The following is a 20,828-nucleotide window of genomic DNA, read 5'->3' on the forward strand; positions in this document are numbered from 1 at the left end:
AATTTGAAGGCACCAATAACATAAAGGTGGAAAAAGGGCTTCTTCACTGCATTGAATTATACCTAAAAACCCTCATTATGCAAAGAAATCAGCATCATGTTGGACAATACTAGTGTGTCTTAATAACAGTCAATCAAAGACAGACGGTTCACTAGAAACTCAACGTTTTTAATTTCTCTTCAAGAGTTTTTTCAAGTCACACATTCAGCTCAAAGTTAAAAAACAAAAACTCATATTTCTGTACAAAGAGTGTGCATGCTGAGCAGCCTGTGCAGCAGGGATTACCGTGTGAGACGGCACCCTGACAAGCACAAAGTCTACTGAAATCATTGCCAAAATATGCTGAAACGTTGCAGCGGAGAAACACTTTAGAGCAAGTAGGAACATTAAAAAAAAGTTAATGATAAATCGTTGCTCTTTGTACTTCAAAGAAAAACCTTTTGGCTTCACGCAGAACCCAATCGCTCTCGCACACAGACACACATGATACACTTAAAAACACTCAACAGTAAGTAGCCACAGTCGACAGGCGCTCTGCAGCCTGCAGCAGCAGTCCAGTTTGTGTGTTTGAGTGTGTTTCGGTCTCAGTTGAACCAGGTGGTGTTGAGCTGCGTCTGCTTCTTGATGCTAGTGTCCAACTTGAGGACCTCTCTGATCGCCATGGTGGCGTAGGTCGAGGGCGGCAGGGAGAACTCCATACGCAGAGCCCGATACTTCCCCTCTGTCGGAGGAAGGACAGAAATACTGTGTCAGAGTGTGCTTTCAAACACAACCATCGGTCATCTTATGAGAAGCCAACAGAAACTAAGCATTCATGCACCTCAACTCTTTGCATCTCATATACCCCTAAAGCTTATGCTACATTCATCTACGTCATATCAACATTACAAGTTCATAATATGTCAGTGTTGCTCCGTGGCCCAAAATAATCAAGCAATGGAGATTTAGGGATGCATGGGGACAAAATGTCAGTTTAAAGCGATCTGCTATGTATAGTAACTGTGTTATGGCAATATAGTCCAGTCAGCGCCGCCGCTAGGCACACATGCATCACGCTCTGTGCGTAGAGCACCAAGAACCGTAGTGGGCATAAACAGCCTGACCAGAACACTGCCGTTTGTCACTGAGGTGTCACGGACCTCGCGGTAAAGATAACTCAAATTTGGAGCGATATTTACCCCATTTCCCAGAAAGCTAGCATGACATGTTTGGTATCAACGGATTCATCGCAATCTCAAGATTCTTATGATACCACTGGTTGTCCACTGTCGGAAAACTGAAACCCGCTACGGCTTTCAAATGACAGTAATGTTAATGCCAGTCAGATGATCTGTCATAATTTTCAGAGGGTTAAATGTAGGCCAAAAAAAAAAATCAACGACTGAGGAGGAGAATAATTCCAATTTTAAGATCATGGTTATCAATGAGATGGGCAGAGTCTAATCAAAATATAACCTACAGTTCTATTTTTACTTTTAGATCAAATATGGTAGAAATAGGCCTACCAGTAGGCAGTTTAATTTTTGGCTTATTAACCCAAGACAATTTAATTTAAAAGATATACGTCGCCTTACCTTGTTTTTTTTCAATATGTTACTGTGACTGGTGCATTCTGGTCTCATAATCAAGGTCAATGTGGTAGCTATATTATAAGCACGTTAAGAGGCTATGTCAGTCATGTACTGTATGCACAAAAATAACACAGAACCTCCTGGCAGAGCATACATAAAATAAAAAATAAAAATAAAAAAAGGAGGTGGAGGGGCAGCAGCTAAGATCTCAATGTCGGCACTGACTCGAGTCCATTATAGTTCAGAAAGTTGCTTTATCTGAATCACTTTTTTCCCCACACACTAAAACAATCCTGAAAGGAACTTCACCTTTGTTGAAGACAGGAGCAGGTTTGTTCTCCAGTTTCTCAAAATCACTATGCACCAGGGAGATCCTGGGGTCGTCATACTGAGTCACCTCCCTGCAGAACACAGACAAACACAACAGGTTAGAGGAACCAAGCATTCAAATGACTTGCAGTACACAATAACAGCCACCGTATTCCAGTATGGTTGATATTACAGCATAAATGGCTTCGTACAACAGAGTGAAATAATATACTAGTATTGAATGTGCTGCTCACCAGCTGACGTCGCTGGGTCTGATGAGGATGCGTCTGTAAGCTCCAGCCAGAGAGTAGTCCTTCACTTTGTGTCTCATGTTGTCGATGTCCAACCCGTCTGCAGTGAGCAGCTCTCTGTAACCTTTACCCACTGACAGACAGACAGAGAGAGACAGCAGCATTACAGACGATTACAAGCTCAGAACTAAACTTCCCTTTCTTTTTCTGTAGTAGGTTTACTTTATTTCTGTTTCTTTGTCAATTCATTTAGATTTTGCTAAACTACACTTCTTTTTTCTTTCATTTATCAGCAGTTTTGTTATTTAAATCAGCACGGCGTGGTTTGACTCGGCGCGGCCAAAAGTGCCGATTGGAAAAGCCCTATAAATGACACGGAGCTTCTTACCGTGATGAGTGGGGTAGATGACATCAAACCCAGGAAGTGGCATCACAGTGTCGTGGATGGAGCAACTCTCGGCCTCCTCTGCAGACAGCACGTGTGCTGTGGCTTCATGAACACATCAAAGATGACATCAGTGGGCAGCATTTCCTTTTTAAACATCATGAGTTAACAGCTCAGTTGGTTGCAATTTGCAACCACACCACTAGATGGCACCAAATCCTTCACACTGTACCTTTAATATTTGACATAAAAAGGTAAAAAGGATGAACTTCTTACTTCCTTTCAGCACCAGGTCCCCCTCCACAGCCTTCAGGCCAAAGGCCTCGATCCTCCGGCTCACCATGGTGTTCCACACCACGCTCTGGTAGCTGTGGATGTACATCAGACGGTTGTTACGAGGGATCTGAAAAAAAGAACAAACGCCACTCATCAGAAAGAGCAGAAACTCTTTGGATGTAAAATACATTGAAGTAATGTGTATTTTATTGTTTTTTCATATTTGCATTGTATTGTGGTTTTGCCATATAGATAGCTGTATATTTTAATTATTCTGTACATGTAAAAGCCCAACTAGGGACGAGAGTTGAAAATAAGCAATAGCTATAAACTCTCTGTGCAGCACATCAGTTTTATGCCCTGTATTGGAACTATGTTAAATTGCATCGTCCTTATCAAATCAAAATCAAAAATCAAAAATCAAAAATCAAAAATCAAAAATCAAAGCTGCATCTCCTAATCTTCAGGTTATCAGCTTTCAGATGATGTACACCACTTCTATGTGACATCTACTGTTGACCTGCTATCTCCCCCCAAAGACCCCCTGTACCACTCTAAAGAAGACAAAAGAGGAGTGGAGAAAGTTAATAAAACCAACCAGTCCAAAAGCGGTGACGATGTTCTTCTTGCCGTACATCGACAGGCCTCGCAGCAGCTGCCCCTCCACGCAGCGCTTGTTGGGCAGCTTTTTCAGGGCGGCCTCCGGATCCTGAGTCTTTGCCCACTCCTCCCGGCAGCGGACGAGGAATTCTTTCTCCGCTGAAGAAAGCAGTAAAAGATTGAGGAAGGTTTTGACACTTTTTAACCGATTTAAAATATGGAAGAAAAAAATTAAGTTCATTACCTCCGGGACGAGGCTTCAGAATTAAATCCACCACCTCTTTCCAGTCGTTTTTCAAGATAGCCCTGCCCCCCAAAACAAAAAGGAGGAAACAACACTTGAGTTATATCATGTCATTATCACAATGTATGTCAGCATCTCTCCATGTCATGTCCTCACCTGCCGACTTGTTGTGTAGGCACAGCCGTGGTGCCGAAGCGCTGCATGCCGTAGTAGTTGATGAAGCCCGTCTTCCTGAGGGATGTCAAGGCCTGCTGGACCTGCTCATCTGTCCCTGAGATGTTCCTGATATGCAAATAAATCAACAACTAATGAGAAGTACTGTCGTGTAACAGGGAAGTTACGTTTTTTATTCCAGAAAATTAGATCCCTTGGTGGTCCACTAGAAGGGACGGGAGTTTGCCGCTCTATAACTTACAACAGTTCAGTGAAACGTCTACATTAATAACATCTGCTGACCTGATGACCACAGTGAAGTGATTTCCCTGCAGCTCTCCCAGTTTAAGAGGGTGGTTTTTGTAGCAAAAGTTCCCCAGCTTGAGGTTCATGAGGCACTTGTTGAGGTGAGACAACCGCTCTGCTGTGATCCTGAAAGGACAAGGAGAAGGTTTCTTTAATTACAGATCCTTTAGTTTACAACAAGCTGATCCACCAGAGATCAGCTGCCTAGCAACAGCAGCAATACAACAAGATGCAGCACCTATTTGCAATCATCCACGGACAATTTGAAAATGAATACACAGTAATTATTGATTTGCTTAAAAAGATTAATACACACTCACTTGAGCACTGCAATCTCCTGCACAGTGATGGCTCTCTTGTCCTTGGTTCCCATGTAGGAAAACATGTTGGGTCTAAGCCTAGAAAGACAAATGATGCTCCTTAACTACAATCATATTTCACTGGTCAAATAAACCATCTCTTATTATTAAATGATGATCATTCAGACCTGAGGAACTTTGAAAGCACATTGATGGCGTCCATGGTGTCCTTGTTCTCCTTGTACAGGACAAAGTGGCAGAAACTGCCACGGTTTTTGGGCCAGAAGTGTTTCCTCGGAGCTTTTATGGACACAGAAAAAAAAAAAAAAAAAGGTTGCACTGAAATACAAGCAAGAATTATTGAGCTAAATAATTCACATATTCAAAAGTTCAGAGTTCAGATTTTATACTTCCACATGGTTACCTGTAAAGAAAACTAACTTATGATTGCAAAAAAAATAATGGAAATAAATCTAAATTGTAATTTACAAAACCAAAAAAGCATTTTCAACCACATCTAGTAACCCGACACCTTTAACCTCTTCCTCTGTGCTGTGTGGAGAATAGGTTCTTACCTGCAGGTGCTTTGACCTCTATCCACCAGAGAAGAGCAAAAGGAGGATAGAATAATGTTACTAAGAAAGAGATGTTTAAGGACCGCGGGGCGAGATGTCAGGGGGAGAGATCTCATGCATGGGCCTGTGAGTGGAGCATGGGATTTAAATGGTTAATGCAACAAGAGTGCAGTTTTTTTTCTTTTTTTCAAGGCACCACAAAACTGAATCTCCTTATTGTCTTTTAAAAGGACCAGTGTGTAACAATTACGGGGGATCTATTGGCTGAAATTGAATATAATAATATATAAAATATCATATTAATAAGGATGTTTTCTTTAGGTTTTCTAGTTTTATATGATGCCAGTATCTTCACTCTAACTTCAAAACAGAACCCGTTACAACCTAAAAATCTCAAGTTGCGTTAAAGAAATTAGAGGCGTTAAAACGAAACGCGTTATTATCACGTTAACTTTGACAGCCCTAATAAATATACACTCACCGGCCACTTTATTAGGCACACCTGTTCAATTGCTTGTTAACACAAATAGCTAATCAGCCAATCACATGGCAGCAACTCAATGCATTACGTCATCTAGACGTGATGAAGACGACTTGCTGAAGTTCAAACCGAGCATCAGAATGGGGAAGAAAGGGGATTTAAGTGACTTTGAACGTGGCATGGTTGTTGGTGCCAGACGGGCTGGTCTGAGTATTTAAAAAAACTGCTGATCTACTGGGATTTTCACGCACAAACATCTCTAGGGTTTACAGAGAATGGTCCGAACAAGAGAACATATCCAGTGAGCGGCAGTTGTGTGGACGAAAATGCCTTGTTGATGTCAGAGGAGAATGGGCAGAGTGGATGGAGATGATAGAAAGGCAACAGTAACTCAAATAACCACTCGTTACAACCAAGGTATGCAGAATACCATCTCTGAACGCACAACACGTCCAACCTTGAAGCAGATGGGCTACAGCAGCAGAAGACCACCCGGTACTAGCAAGGTGTACCTAATAAAGTGGCCGGTGAGTGTATATATATATATTCTCAAGAAAAAAACAACTCTGTCTTCTGCTCTGCTGGCTACCTTGTTCGCTCACACACATTCGCCGCCACTCTCTTTCTCTTTCTTCACCGCTCACTTCCCACGTACACACACACACTACTAACTTGCTCTGGCTTCTCTTTAACTGGCTCTAGATAGGACCATTCTGGTTTACACATCAGCCACCATAGTATTCCTTCACATGAGAGGTTGTAATCTGCAACCTCACCGCTAGATGCCGCCAGATGTTACACACTGTACCTTTAAAGTGTTCATTCAGACCAAGTCAAAATCTAGAAAATCAGCATTCCACTATATAATAAAGTCAGTCATAACCAAAAATCTGCTTGTTTGAAAAACCACTGTGAGCAAAGACCATGCAGGTGTCTTGATCATGCACATGCACAAGTGCATGCAACATATTTTACAGCTCTGGAGACCACATGCACTGCAGCCAGAGAAGCTGAAGTAGACATGCAATAAATGCTTTCTATTACCATTTAACTAATTTACTGGTGAAGAGCTACGTATGTCCAGACAGCTGGTTCGGTCTCCTCTCCACATACCTGCTAGAGCTTTCTTCCCAGCGACGTGGTAAGCCACTATGAACTTGCGCCCTTCCTTCTCTTCTGTTTTTGTCTCCAGACCAGGATACTGAGTCTTGATGGCTTTGTGGACCAGCGTCCGCTTCTCTTTAGTATCATCCAACACCTACAGATGTTTAAAAGAGGAGTAAGGACATTAAACTCCCAGTGAGTTCTAAAGTGATGTAATAAAAAGTGATCCAGGAAGTGTAAACTCACCTCAATGGAGACATCGCCCTCTTTATTCTTGAAGAGCTGCAGCTCCTCAAGCTGCTTTTTCTGCTCTTCAGTCAACACGTCATATTCCTCTGGCTGCGGTTGAGGCTCTGGGACTTCCTAAAATAGAACTCGATGTGACGGTTGCTTTCTACAAAAATGCTTTGTGTGAACGTACCGTAGCACTGGTGATTGGAAATTTAATCCGATATCTTACCTCAGGTTCTGGAGGGATTGAGAGGTCATCTAAATGCACGATTTTGCCTTGTTTGTTGATTTCATGCACCACGAAATCAGAATATCTGAGAACAAACCCGCAATAAATCATCTGTTAAACAATAAAACAAATTATGCAAAACTATTTAATGAGTCTGGAGGACGAACCTTTCCTTCAGGATTCCTGAGAAGCCCTCGTGGTCACTGACATACTTCAGGATGCCCACATCCAACTCAGTGAGGCCATGTTTCATCATATCAGCGAAGGTCTCACCCGACTCCTCTCCACCACTCGCCTCGCCCTCGGGCCCTTCCTCGCCTCCATTCTTCTGATCCTTCTCAACTTTGGGTTTCTTTGACGGCGTGTCTTCCTCTTCATCCTCTGGACAGCCTCTCTTTTCCCCGACCTGTGCGGGGATGGGCTCGGCCTCGGCCATCAGAGCCAAGCTGTGACAACAGACCCAGAGAAACTGTGTTGTAATTCAAATACAACCTTTAAAAGGGCTATTCCATCAATTGCACACATGAAATTAGTTTACTTCTCATGGGGACAACACCTATAACAGATCCCCTGAGTATCTTAATGACTAATTAATTAATTGCAAAAATGTGATATAAATTTTTTTTTTTTTAATTTGCTTCTTTATTTATTTACTCTTCTGTTTAATTTTACCTTTTATTTTTGTATTTATTAATTTTTGAATTAATTTTTTGCATTTACCTTTATATTTTTTATATTTATTTTTAAAATGTATGTATTTATTTATGTATTATGCATTTATTTATTTATATCTGCACAATTTTTAATGTAGCCATTAATTAGTTGATAACATGTGATATAAATTTATATTTCTGTTTATCTTGCTTCTTTATTTATTTACCTTTGTATTAATTATCTTATTTATTCACTCTTCTGTTTAAAAATTGTGCAGATATAAATAAAATGCAAAATATAAAAAATAAATGCAAAAGTTATTTATGTATTTTTGATTTTGTCAGGTTCTGTCCTCCATAGTGTTGCAGACTTTTAATAATAATTAAAATAATGGCTAGTTTAAAATGTAGTGGTGCAATGAAGACGAATAAGTTACATTTGCACATTAAAATAATTAGTAAACACCATATATATATATTTTTTAAAAAGTCAGTTTACCATCCTGGTACAAATTTGTATGCAGTTTATATTTTGCATGTTTGACTTGCAGTTATTTTGGTATGTACAACTATTGCATCCAATGTAAACTACATGATGTCACACTAAACATCTTGTAGCTGTGTGAATTAATGTCCTCATCTCATAACATCATATAAACTAAACTCAGGATATATCAGCTCCATGTTGCAGGTCTGCCTACTGTCATGTCATTTACGTTGGATGCATATTGTTTTAAACATCATAGTAACACTATAACTGCTGTGCATGAATCTACACAGTCATGTGGAGCTGCTGTTCTGGAGTCAGCTGTATTGCTTTGCAGTGTTTGCAGAGTGATGATGACAGTAAACTGACATTAAAGGCCTATAAAAGGATGCTACTGACTGTTTGTGGAGCTCAAACAGATCCGGGATCTTCTCTCACAGCTGCCAAACACCTGCAGAGACTTCTTAATGCACCAAGTTTCACTGAAAAACACAAGATAATGAACATAAAGCTGATAAACTCACAAGTTAGCACAGCAGCTAGCAGCGTTAGCATTATCAGAGCTAACTCTGCTAGCTGAGATTAGCTCTGCGAGCAGCGAGATAAAGCTAAAACTATGGTGTTAATGAAGCTATAAACTGCTGTTATCACTAGACTAGAGTCTGATCTAACTTACCAGAGTCTGGTGATGTTCAGAAGAACTCAGAAAGCGGTGAAAGGCAGCTTTTCCTCCACACGTGTGTGTGTGGTTGGTTCAGGGGCTGATACCGGAAACAGAGACGACTCTAGAGCCCGCCCACTCTGTAACGATTGGTTAGGGGACCTGTCAATCATGGAGTGAGCTTGACTCAGACACCCTGCAGGACTGATGCATTCAGAGGGACTCAGGGTCACTTCACTTTAATATTTCAGTCTTTATTTATTAGTAGTTTGTTTGTTGTTTCACCATAAATGTTAAATCCAATCAAAGGACACCCAAAGCATGTTATTAACCTTCTGAGACCCATAACAGACCCGTTTTTTTAATCTTATAGCAGGTCAACAGTAGATGTCACATAGAAGTGGTGTGCATCATCTGAAAGCTGGGAAGTTAAAGATTAATTTGAGATGCAAATATGTTTTCAGAAATAGACATGAATGAATTAAAGTGACTGTTTGTAAGAATCAGAAATGTCTTGTTAACAGCGAAACCTGTGGCCATTAAGTCAACGAAAGTCAGCGTCCTGTTGCTCGCGCTTGTGCTCGCTCTACATAGACATGAACGAGCATCGCCCAAAACAGTGAGGCGACACACGTCAGCTAAAAGCACAATATCACTCTATATTTCAGCTGCTTGGCAGTAATGTTAGCTGACCAGACGAAGGTCTCTCCATGAATCGATGCTGATACTGTGTTTCCTGCCTCAGCCTCCCGACCGCGGCCGGAGGGAACAGGGGAGACGCCGGAGTTTTGGTCGGAGACGATAACGTTTCTCTCTGCGGAGCCCCGTCACTTCACAAGACACGGGAAACCTCTGTTGGTCTGGAGGAGCTGCAGCAGTTATTTCTGCACAAACGTCCACTGTATATTCACTAGAGATTCTCAGAGCTGCGAAGTCTTCTGCAGTGTTTGGTGAGCGCGCATGAACGTGAGGTGGAGTGAGAACGTGCGCGTTGTGTGAGTGAAGGCAGGCAGAGGAGCAGAGGAGCAGAGTACAGCAGAGACTCCGGCCCTGGAGACCAAAGCTACGGTCTCCCCCGCATCCTCCGACTGCGGCCAACACTGTTTAACAGACGGGCTTCACTAGAGACAACCAAGAGGTTTTGGTGCTTCCGTGTAGTTTGTGTTGGAGTCTGAGTCTGAACAGCGGAGCCACACGCGAGCGCGCATGAGACACCGACCCACAATGATTTATATGTGTCAGAAGTTACAAACAGTCCCTTTAAATACATTTTATATATTTAAATGATTATTTTTTTTTTTAGGTATTTGTACTTAACTATTTCCATTTTTTTTTTTTACAATATGCTGAATTATTATTTTTATTATTAATTATTATGGATTTTTTGATGCATAAAAAAAATTACACAAACTTAAACGTGTATCTTGTGCAAAGTGACGCAGGTGTGCACGCGACTCCCGCCAGAGGGAGCACGTGTCATCTGATGATGGAGGTGAGAGAGAGAGAGAGAGAGAGAGAGAGAGAGAGAGAGACTCCGGCTGCTGCCTCTGAGCTGCTCTGCTCCTGCTGAGGAGAAGAGGAGGAAACATGAGCTCCAGGAAAGGTGCGTATCCTTCAGCCTCTAACTCAGCCTCTATAACTCTAAATGCTCCAACACTTCTGGTTCTATTTAACATCAAAGTAATGTATATCACCCTACATGTGCATGCTAAACACCGTTAAATGACCCATTAACCAGAGCCTTAATGATGTTCTCTCTCTCCTCTTCCTCCTTCCATGCACCCTTCCTCGGACACATGCCCGGTGGATAAACCTCTCCACCCGGCTGCAGTGATGGCCATCCAGGCCAGGAAGAGGAGGCCGAAGGGGAAGAAAGACAGAGCCGGTCAGCACCGGAGGTAAGCAGGGCGGTGACTGCTCGACGTGGAGAGAGAGGAGTGTTTGTTAGCCGGGGTTTGGTTTGGTTTGGTGGTGTGTTGTGGTGTTGGGTTGTGGTGTTGGCAGCAGCTCCAGTCTCTCCGTGTGACCGTCTGCCGGTGTGCGTCGGCGGTGTGCACATATGGCACATAAAGGCGTGTATTTACAGCATGCATACGGGCTGTACTCTGGAGAGTGGGAAGTTACCATTGAGGACTCAGACTCTGCACGATGAGGACCACACTTGGCTTTTGCACCTCCACTATTGATCACCTCTTGATTGATTAATAACCTTTTAATTGATTATTTTGACACAATGTTGCAAAAGGAGGTGTGACAGCTCATTTCCTTTCTCCTCTTTTTTTGCAGCAGTGATATAAGGAGTAACACACCTCCCTCTTATCGTCTAGCCTATTTGGGAATCTCTCACATGCTGTTTGATTATGTAACTTTTTTCTTGCATTGGTAAAATCATTGTTTCCTGGTTTTGTTAGTTGGTTTTGCAGGAGGAGATGATATGCATGGGGTGTTTCAGTGTGGTGGTTGCAGCTGAATATGGAGAGTGTGTGAGCAGCGCAGTGGCTCTGTAAAGTGCATGTGAATTGGAGTGGGGGGGCTTTTACTTCATGGCATGATGCTATTGGAGCGACGTCACCAGCAGGATGAAGTATATAGGCATCAATTAGGTGATACCAACGGTGTGGCCACCCCAGGGTGCCTGCATGCTCGGTGTCTGTCTGCTGCTGCTGGAATTCACCTGCACATTGAATTACATCTACATTCTATACTGTATTTTTGTCTGTGCAATATCATCATTACTACTCAGGTGTAATTCATACTGTGCAATATTTTCAGGTGGAATTTCATTTCATTCTCACTGTGCAATATAATTTTTCCACTTGTGCAATTTTTTATTATTGTCAATACTGTATATACTGCTCCTATTTTTATACTTCCTTCTATTTGATTACACTTTGTTTAGCTCTTCTTTTTTTTTACTGTGTTAGCTGATGCTTCTTGTTTTTTGCACTATACCCTTTGCTGCTGTACACTGCAAATTTCCCCACTGCGGGACTATCTTATCTTATCGAACAGATGTGTGCAAAAAAACAAAAAAAATTAAAATTAGGGCTGTCAATCAGTTAAAATATTGAATTGCATGATTGTCTATAGTTAATTGCGCTGTTCAAAATGTATCTTAAAGGGAGATTTGTCAAGTATTTATTACTCTTATCAACATGGGAGTGGGCAAATATGCTGCTTTATGCAAATATATTTATATATTTATTATTGTAAATCAATTAACAACACAAAACAATGACATATATTATCCAGAAACCCTCACAGGTACTGCATTTAGCATAAATAAATATGCTCAAATCATAACATGGAAAACTGCAGCCCAACAGGCAACAACAGCTGTCAGTGTGCTGAATTGACTATGACTGTATCCGAAACCGCATACTATACTAGTAGTACAACTTCATAGTATACTAGTAGTACAACCTCATACTATACTAGTAGTACGTACTGATTTGGCCAAAATATATCATGATATATTCGAACAAAAGCAAAATCTACAGTATGCCAAAAATACGCGGATGTCGTACTGATTCGGAAAAAATCTCCATTATGCATCGGACCAGTCTACCTCACCCACTATATCCCACAATGCAAATCACTGGAACGGTCACTTTCGGTCATTTTTGTAATGTAAAGTAGCGGAGGTTTGCTATTGTCCGTGCTGTTTACTTCCGCTTTCCAAAACCGGAAACCCGAGAAACCCGGCCTAGCGTATAACAAAGTAAATCGATTTACGCTCCATACTACATACTACTGACGAATGTAGTAGGCGGTTTCGGATACAGCCTATGACTTGCCCCAAACTGCATGTGATTATCATAAAGTGGACATGTCTGTAAAGGGGTGACTCGTGGGCACCCATAGAACCCATTTACATTCACATATCTGGAGGTCAGAGGTCAGGGGACCCCTTTTGAAAATGACCATGCCAGTTTTTTAATAACCAAATTTAGTGTAAGTTTGGAGCATTATTTATTCTCCTTCGCGACAAGCTAGTATGACATGGTTGGTATCGATGGATTCATCAGGTTTTCTAGTTTAATATGATACCAGTATCTTCACCCTAACTGAACCAGCTATAACCTAAAAATTGCAAATTGCGTTAATGCGTTAAAGAAATTAGTGGCGTTCATAAATCATAGGTTATTCTGATATTCCGTTTTAAAACATGAAAACATTTTGTCAGCGGTGAAATATTTCCTTGTGCTGGATTTTATTTTTTATATATATTTTTTATTTATCTATTTCTGGATTTTTTCCCCCCTGAAGCAGCCATCTTGTAAATCAAAAATGAACCTAGTGGTTTAGCTCTGAGATTGGTGACATGTTGCGGATATGGCCTTTTGCCCACCCAGTGTACGCCGGGATATATATATACAGTAGGGCTTAACTCTGATACGGATTAAGCAGGCAGAGAAAAAGAGAAACAAAATGACTCTTGATTTGAGATTATTCTTAAAGATATTCACAATGAAATAGGGCTGATCCTTTATCTTTAGCAATAGATTAATCATTTGGTCTAAATATACAATTTAGCTCCAAGGAAAGCTTCAGATTCTCACATTTGAGAAGCTGAAACCGTTTTTTTTTTTTTTGCTTGTTGAATGATTTAAACAATGAATCCATCAAAATAGTTGCAGCCTAATTTGCAGTCGATCGACTATTTGTCTCAGCTGCACAATGAAGCAAATTACATAAGCTCATCATCCAGCGGACGCTTATCCAGGTCTGGGTCACTGTGGCGTCAGGGCAAGCAGACACACCCACTAACCCACTAATCTTCAAGCACACACACACACACAATCTCTCTCTCACTCTTTCTCTGACAGTTGGCATCTCTTTTAACACACTCTCACTTTCAAAGACATCAGAGATCATTGGTAAGGATTGTTGTGATCTGTTTTGATCCAGAGAGTCATGCTTGGCCTCTGCTGAAGGGCTTCAACACTGCTGAGGCGAGCTTTGTGCGAATGTGTACTCAGGTTCAGTCGATGCATTGTCACTTGACCTTTGATGTATTTCTGATTTAAGCTGATGCAACTTCCCACGTTTGAACTCATTCATGCAAACACATGAACGCATCATGCATGGACACATAAACGACTACTTCCTGTAACGGTATTTTTCAACGTGGACCCTATTTTTCCATGTTTTTGTGTTGGAGGTGACTAAAACTAAACTTTTTGAAATTGGTCCAGTATTGAGGGAAAGCAGGCTGGTCTGAGAAACACTGTTCGTAGCTATACCTATGAAAAGTAATGCACTGTAATTCGTATATATATCCTATGAAATTATTTTGTGTGTAATTGTATATATATTTATATATATCCTTTATTTAACCAGGTAAAAACTCATTGAGATTAAGATCTCTATTCCAAGAGTGACCTGAGGCCTGTTCTAGGGATGTCACGAGAACCGATACTTCGGTACCAAGTTGATGCCAAAATTATAAAAACGTGACGGTACTCTTTTTCTACAGTACCGAATTTACCGAGTTGATAACCAGCGTCCCACAGCATAAATTCAGCTTTCCTTCCTGCATTTATCAGTTTAAACTGTGTTGTTTTCAGCCTGGATTATGACTTAAACTTCTTCACATGTGTGTAATATTATCGTACAATCTGAGCACCAAGCTTTGATTGGTCAGTAGGAGGTACTTTTATACGAGTTGATCTCCTATCTGGAACATAACCTGCTCCGGAGCAGGTTATGTTCTTATGATCTACCTGGTAAGAAGTGATCCACTTTCGTAGGACGGAAAACCCTGAAGGGTTAACCCTGAAGTTACCTCGCTAACGCCAAATCCTGCTTCGTAGTACAGGCCTCTGAACAAGAAGGCAGCACAGACATTGTTACAACCATAAAAACAACAACAAGCAATACAAGCAGACAAATACAACAGTCACGCACCACAAGTGGACGAGCATTACATCCAGTTTGTATGCAACACAAAAAAAAATGTCTATAACTCACAAACAAGTCAATCTCAAAACAATTCAGTGAGAAAATCAAGATCAATCACATCGACCTATTGCCACTTTCTCCATCCTTTATAAGGGACTTAAATTCCCCCGTACAGTAGTAATCAGCTCTGACAGTTTCAGGTCCTTCTGTGTGGTTTGTGCACATGTATGTACACAGATATGAAGGAACCAGTCCAAGGAGCGATTTATATATAAGAGCCAACCAATGTGAAAGTCTGCAGACATAAAGAGATGGTCATTTAGCTGCTGCATACAGGGTACAGTGGTGTACAAGACTTCCACAGCCAGTAATAAAACGTAAAGCACAATGGTGACCAGTATCCAGCCTCTTTAGGCACTGGTCAGGTGCATTCATATAGATCAGATCATCGTAATCCAATAAAGGTAGTAAATGTTGCTGAGATCAAATGTTTCCTCGCCTGGAGGGAGGGAATTAACATAATTGTGAACCAGGAAACAAAAATAGGCAAATGCTACTTAGGGAGGCGGTCGGGGGGGGTTGATGGGTGAGTCTAAAAATACCAGACTTCAGCCCAGGAGACCGGTGTTTGTGTCCCGTGTGAAACCAGAAGTCAGCGTTGATTTATTTGTCACGTAAGTTACGTACTTGAGTAACGCCACCTCCAGAGTTATTTTAAGCCAAACCAGGATTTTTTTCATAAATCTAACTAAGTAGTTTTGTTGCCTTAAAGGGACTGTTTGTAACTTCTGACATGTATAAATCAATCCGGGTCGGTGTCCCATGCGCGCTCGCGTGTGTCTACGCTGTTCAGACTCAGACTCCAACACAAACTACACGGAAGCACCAAAACCGCAAAGTTCTATCTAATGAAGCCCATCTGTTAAACAGTGTTGGCCGGTCGTAGAGCGAGCACAAGCGCGAGCAACAGGATGCTGACTTTCGTTGACTTAACGGCCACAGGTGTTAACGAGCAATTTCTGATTCTTACATAGAATCTCTTTAACCAAAGGAAGTTGTTTCCTGTGAAGACGTAAGTTTATTTCTGTATGCATGTAATGAGCGTAAATTGACACGTGTTGCTGGACATTCGTAGGAAAACAACCAAAAAAGGAGGAATAACTTTTTTGTAAGATATCATACGAACCGTTGTATGAGAATACGTTGATCAGGGTTTTGCTGACATTTTTCTTTATCGTTTAATTGTTTTGCAATACCTGGAACCATGAGCTGTAAATTTAACAAAAGACCCCACAATTACAATTACTATCAGATGAGAGACCATGTCGACAGTTTATTTGCAGATGCACTCAAGTGATGACACATCGGCAGTTGTTTATTTACTGAATCTGTTACGAGGGGACGATGGATCTCTATTTTTTGTCCCACTCAGTATCTCAGACATCATTGATCAAATACTGACAGGATGAATGTTGTTTCGGGAGTTTTTCAGTTTCACTTTTTCAGAGATTAGAAAACAATGTGACATGTTTGTTCCTGATTCAGTGTATTTCCACCGATGAAGAGCGAACTGCATCAAGCAGTGGATCAGTCACATGTGGGAGAGCAACTACATGGATTGCTGAGCAGAGTGAGTTTGTAAGCAAAGCAAGAAACCGATCTATTGGCCTTGCAGCTACAAGTCTGGTCTTCAAAGCTTCTTTTTGTTTTCCAGCTTTTATAACTTCTGTTCAATGTGCTGACCGAACACCAACGGCAGCAAAATTCAGAGACACCAGTTGTGATTTGTAAGCGCAGTTGTACTTTTGTATTATTTTGTTGGATTTGTCTACTAAAATAACCCAGTATTGAGTGTGTGTGTGTGCAGGTTTCTATGTGCAGCTTCTGTAGGTGGAGTAGTAGGAGATGCTTTGAACTTGTTTGTGGCCCAAAAGAAAAGTTCACTTTGATACACCATCTCTCTCTTCACCGTCCAACTTTTGCTCTTGTTGTCCTTTCAAGTTTAGGCACATCGTAACCTGATCGTATCTCTTTATTTCATCAACAGATTTGTCATTCTTTCGGTCTGTGTTGCTGATCTGGCTGTTGGTATTGTATAATATGTGTGTGTGTGTATAAGAGAGCTACTCGATAGGAGTTGAGGCGTTGAAAGCTTATACTGGTATTGAGCGACTTGAGTTGTTGTCTACGGTCCAACAGGTTGTGGAACTAATGCTAAATATTTAGCATTGTCTAATGAGGGTTCCCATTCTTGCAGCATCTCTTATTAGTTGTAGTAAATACTTTTTTTATAGGGTGGCAAATACTGATTATTTTCATTTTTGATTAATCTGCTGATTATTTTCTCGACTGGTCATTTTCGTCTATAAAATGGTGAAAAATGTCCTAAAGCCCGAGGTGACATCTTCAAAATGCTTGTTTTTTTTCCCTGAGCGACACTTCAAAATCTAAAGATATTCAGTTAAAGGTGCTCTGTGCGACATTAAGAGCATTAATATAGCAGCAAAAAACTATTTGCTATGTACAGATATAGAGGACTAATGTCTACCTGAGCAGAGAATGAAGTTGCTCTCCCTCTCTGTGTGTGTGTTGTAATCAGATCTTCTCTGTGCTTTGTTGACGTAGCCGGGCCGGCCGTGCATGTTTTTAGTGCATGTGAGTGTGCCCCACTGGCTAGCTCATGGCCGCCACTCGGTTACAACGTTTAGTTAGTTACAACTCTGGACTAATGCAAGATGGAAAGCAATGGATTGACACGGACGTTTGATCAAATATTGAATTTTAAATGTTGATTAGCTGGACATACTGGGCAATATGGGTGCACATCTGTCAGTAAATAATAACCATAGAGTATTCAGCCAAGCCATAGCCTAGTATAAATATGATTTTATATTTTAAAAAACGTATAAAAGGAAATCTGGGGGAGCCACACAGCTGTAGGCCTGTAGGTTTTTATTGTATTTATCTTATAAGGCTGCAGCCATATAGCCTATGGGCTTATGTTCACATTGTAGCCAAAGCTAATTGTTTTATATTGTGAGGACTGAGCTAATTACTAGAAAGCAGAGCTAATGCTCAGTGTTATATTTTAGTATTTTCTACAATTTGTTTGAATTTACGTTATTGTTAATATTCACTTATCTTAAGCTTCTATAGAAAATATTCTATTCAATAAATATTGTTTTTTTATACCTCATTCTGTTCTGTATAGTGTTACATAGGGGCACTTTGACAACATCACCCACCCACATTTTCAATGCGTCCTACGCCCATATATAAACTACAGTTTATCCTGTAAGTAGCCAGATGATGATTAACCGAGTCATCTTAACGTTACAACATTTAAACATGCAGACAAATTTGTTAGGGCAATGTTATCTTCAATTCTCATTATGCAGTTTGATGTATCTCTACCAATGCTACTTTGGTTTTAGTGGGAATTGTTTAACTAACACCAACAAAACATGAGTGCTTTTGCAAGTTGCTGCAGGAGCTGCACGAAACAACAGTTCTCTCTTCTCTCTGACAGGATTTGTTTAGTGACGGGTCATAGCTTTTACACCTTCACATTCATTTCTCTCACTTTATCATCTCTCCCTTTTATTGAGTTTGAGGCTGTCACATGAAATAAATGGACCATCATGCCCTTTGTTGTTCACGTTGCCATAGGAACACTGGCTGTGTGACTCTAGTAGACCAGCAGCAATAATAACAGAGCGACTCCGAGTCATCATGATGCCTGTAGTGTTGTGGTGAGGCATGGCAGAGTAGAGTTGGCACCTACATACGCAAAATAATAAAAATAAAAAGTTTTCTGTACTCGGGTCTTTTAAAATGGCGGCTAATGGTACAGATACATATGACTGAAGGAGGTTACTGCAAGTGAGTACTGAGTTTCATTGACCTTTGACCTGTCGTAGGTTACCCATCAGTGCAAACGCATCCTCTGGTGCAAGTTGACCCAACCCCTGATTAAAGACCAAACGTTTGTCTGGTTTGTAATTAGGGATGTACCGATACCACGTTTTTCAGACCGAGTACAAGTACAAGTACAAGTACAAGTACAAGTACTTACATTTGGGTACCTGCCGATAGCGAGTACCGATACGAGTACTTCTCTATGCCAAAAGACTCTCGTTAACAGCCAGCAACACATGGCAGGCTGGGGATTCCCGCATACGAGGCGGTGCGCCGCAATCGCTCTAGGACGGCTTGGAAAGGCTCGGGGCGAAGGTGCTTTCCTGGGCCGTGGCCAAAGCTTCACCGGGGCGCACTGTCCTCAGTGCGCCCCAACCGCGTCGTGCCCCCAGGGCGGGGCTCGGCCCACGTAAAAGGCGCCAGGGGCCTGCGGCGATGTCTGCAACCCACCCGACCCGTCTTGAAACACGGACCAAGGAGTCTAACGCACACGCGAGTCAGAGGGTGCAAGCAAAACCAATGAAAGTGAGGGCCGGCGCGCGCCAGTTGAGGTGGAATCCCGGCCCCGCGGGGTCGGGCGCACCACCGGCCCGTCTAGCCCGCACCATCGGGGAGGTGGAGCATGAGTGCGTTTGATAGGACCCAAAAGATGGTGACGAGAGGTTAACGTCATGCTGCCACAAAGTGATATCGGTGCCGTTGTATCGGAGCCGTTTTGCGAGTACGAGTACATGAGCACGGTATCGGACCCGATACCAGATACTGGTATCTACATGTTTGAACACCAAACCACTCAGTGCAGAATAGACGCTCAGCGCCTCGTCACACTGCTGGCGTTTGTAGCATAGCGTAAATACATGTTGCTGCCATTGCAAAGAATTCAAAAAAGAAAATACGTGACCAGCGGTTGTGGCGGTTGCTTGCCATCCACTGCGGTTAGCTTGTCTGTATTTTTTTTTGCAATATTGCGGTGATTGCAACAGCCCCAGCTGAATACAGATTGTAGTCTGCTTTTCACATTAGACGATGACAACTCAGAGCAGGTTTCAAGTGGCCGAGGCTTTGATGTGAATTGCCTCCTAGATTAAATGAATCTGGATCAGCATACCCAAACATGCTGGGGTCGTGAGGGTGAGAGATATAAAAAGCGACACCAGTATAATAGCATCCATTAGTCATAACTTTGCCAGCCAGAGCACTGGTGAGTGAGTCTAAATGCTAATTTTCTTCTCGGGACATATATCTGTCAGCTGGCAGTGCCAGTCGTAGCACTATGGACCTTTCTGCATGAAATGAGCTGACTCTACCTGACTAATGTTCCCACACGTTGCACTGTAAACTGCATTGATTTTCGTCGAGGTTTTGCTCAGCCCCGTAGTCTTTGACTGAAGATGAGAGTAGGCAGCCGGCTAGAACACTGTGCAGAGGCGAGACAGGGTTTATTCAGGCAGCAAGCTGAAGCTGGAGTCTGTCGAGACTGAAATCACATGCCGAGGTTTTTACTTGTATGAATTTATGAAGCGGGTATGATGCATTCCACAGGAACGATGACATTTTGGTTTGTCAACGTACAGATGTATGCAAAATAATCATCACTTACAACAACATTAATATACAGGCTCTATATGGGCTCTTGTGTTCATACATTATCCATATTTTAAAGATAGTTTTATGCTTTTATCAGGTAGTGGAGCGAGAAGACAGGAAATGAAGGCGAGTCAACAAAGGTCTGTGGTTTGGTTAATAGTCGGCATCTTAACCCCTAAAGCCGTCTACACATGATCAGCGGTGAAATTGCTCTGCGCTGGCTGTGCCATTGTTTTCCGATGGGTACAGCGGTGCCGCCTGACTAGGCGTGGCGGAACGCCCACGCTTTGCTCGACGCGGCGGCGCCGCACAAGCTACTGGAAATAATGGCTTTCGGAGCGCAGTGATGCCGTTGGTGCGTTCTGTCTGAAAGGCCCTTAAAGGAACAGTGTGTAACATTTCGGGGGATATATTAGCAGAAATGGAATATAATATTCATAACCACATTTTCATTAGTGTATAATCACCTGAAACTAAGAATCAATGTGTTTTCGATAGCTTAGAATGAGCCCTTCATATCTACATTAGGTCCTCTTCACGGAGTCCGCCATGTCGCTCCGCCACAGTAGCCCAGAATGGACAAACCAAACCGCGAGGCGAACGG

General features: G+C 41.8%; 2 protein-coding genes across 5 annotated transcripts in view; one reads left to right on the plus strand and one right to left on the minus strand.

Annotated features, from left to right (window-relative positions):
- Positions 1–147: 147 nt before the first annotated feature.
- pus7 (pseudouridine synthase 7) lies at positions 148–9,001 on the minus strand. Of its 2 annotated transcripts, XM_037768135.1 has the most exons (18): positions 8,831–9,001; positions 8,554–8,636; positions 7,182–7,460; positions 7,015–7,099; positions 6,801–6,917; positions 6,564–6,708; positions 4,970–4,987; positions 4,583–4,694; positions 4,416–4,493; positions 4,093–4,221; positions 3,793–3,918; positions 3,637–3,698; positions 3,391–3,551; positions 2,793–2,919; positions 2,520–2,621; positions 2,135–2,264; positions 1,881–1,972; positions 148–721 (listed from the first exon to the last, which is right to left on the minus strand). In XM_037768135.1, exons 3-18 carry the CDS (start codon positions 7,448–7,450, stop codon positions 585–587), a joined length of 1,890 nt encoding a protein of 629 aa, XP_037624063.1. In that variant the 5' UTR covers positions 7,451–7,460; positions 8,554–8,636; positions 8,831–9,001; the 3' UTR covers positions 148–584. The 2 variants fall into 2 exon arrangements, with proteins under 2 accessions (XP_037624063.1, XP_037624064.1); XM_037768136.1 differs by lacking the exon at positions 4,970–4,987.
- A 1,279-nt stretch (positions 9,002–10,280) lies between these two features.
- srpk2 (SRSF protein kinase 2) overlaps positions 10,281–20,828 on the plus strand; it is an 87,870-nt gene continuing 77,322 nt past the window's right edge. For all 3 annotated transcript variants that reach the window (XM_037766058.1, XM_037766057.1, XM_037766060.1), the window contains exons 1-2: positions 10,281–10,418; positions 10,647–10,713. In XM_037766058.1, coding sequence (XP_037621986.1) covers positions 10,403–10,418; positions 10,647–10,713 — 83 coding nt within the window. In that variant the 5' untranslated portion in view covers positions 10,281–10,402. The remainder of the gene's footprint in view (positions 10,419–10,646; positions 10,714–20,828) is intronic.

The sequence above is a fragment of the Sebastes umbrosus genome, chromosome 4, assembly GCF_015220745.1.
Source record: "Sebastes umbrosus isolate fSebUmb1 chromosome 4, fSebUmb1.pri, whole genome shotgun sequence".
NCBI lineage: Eukaryota > Metazoa > Chordata > Actinopteri > Perciformes > Sebastidae > Sebastes > Sebastes umbrosus.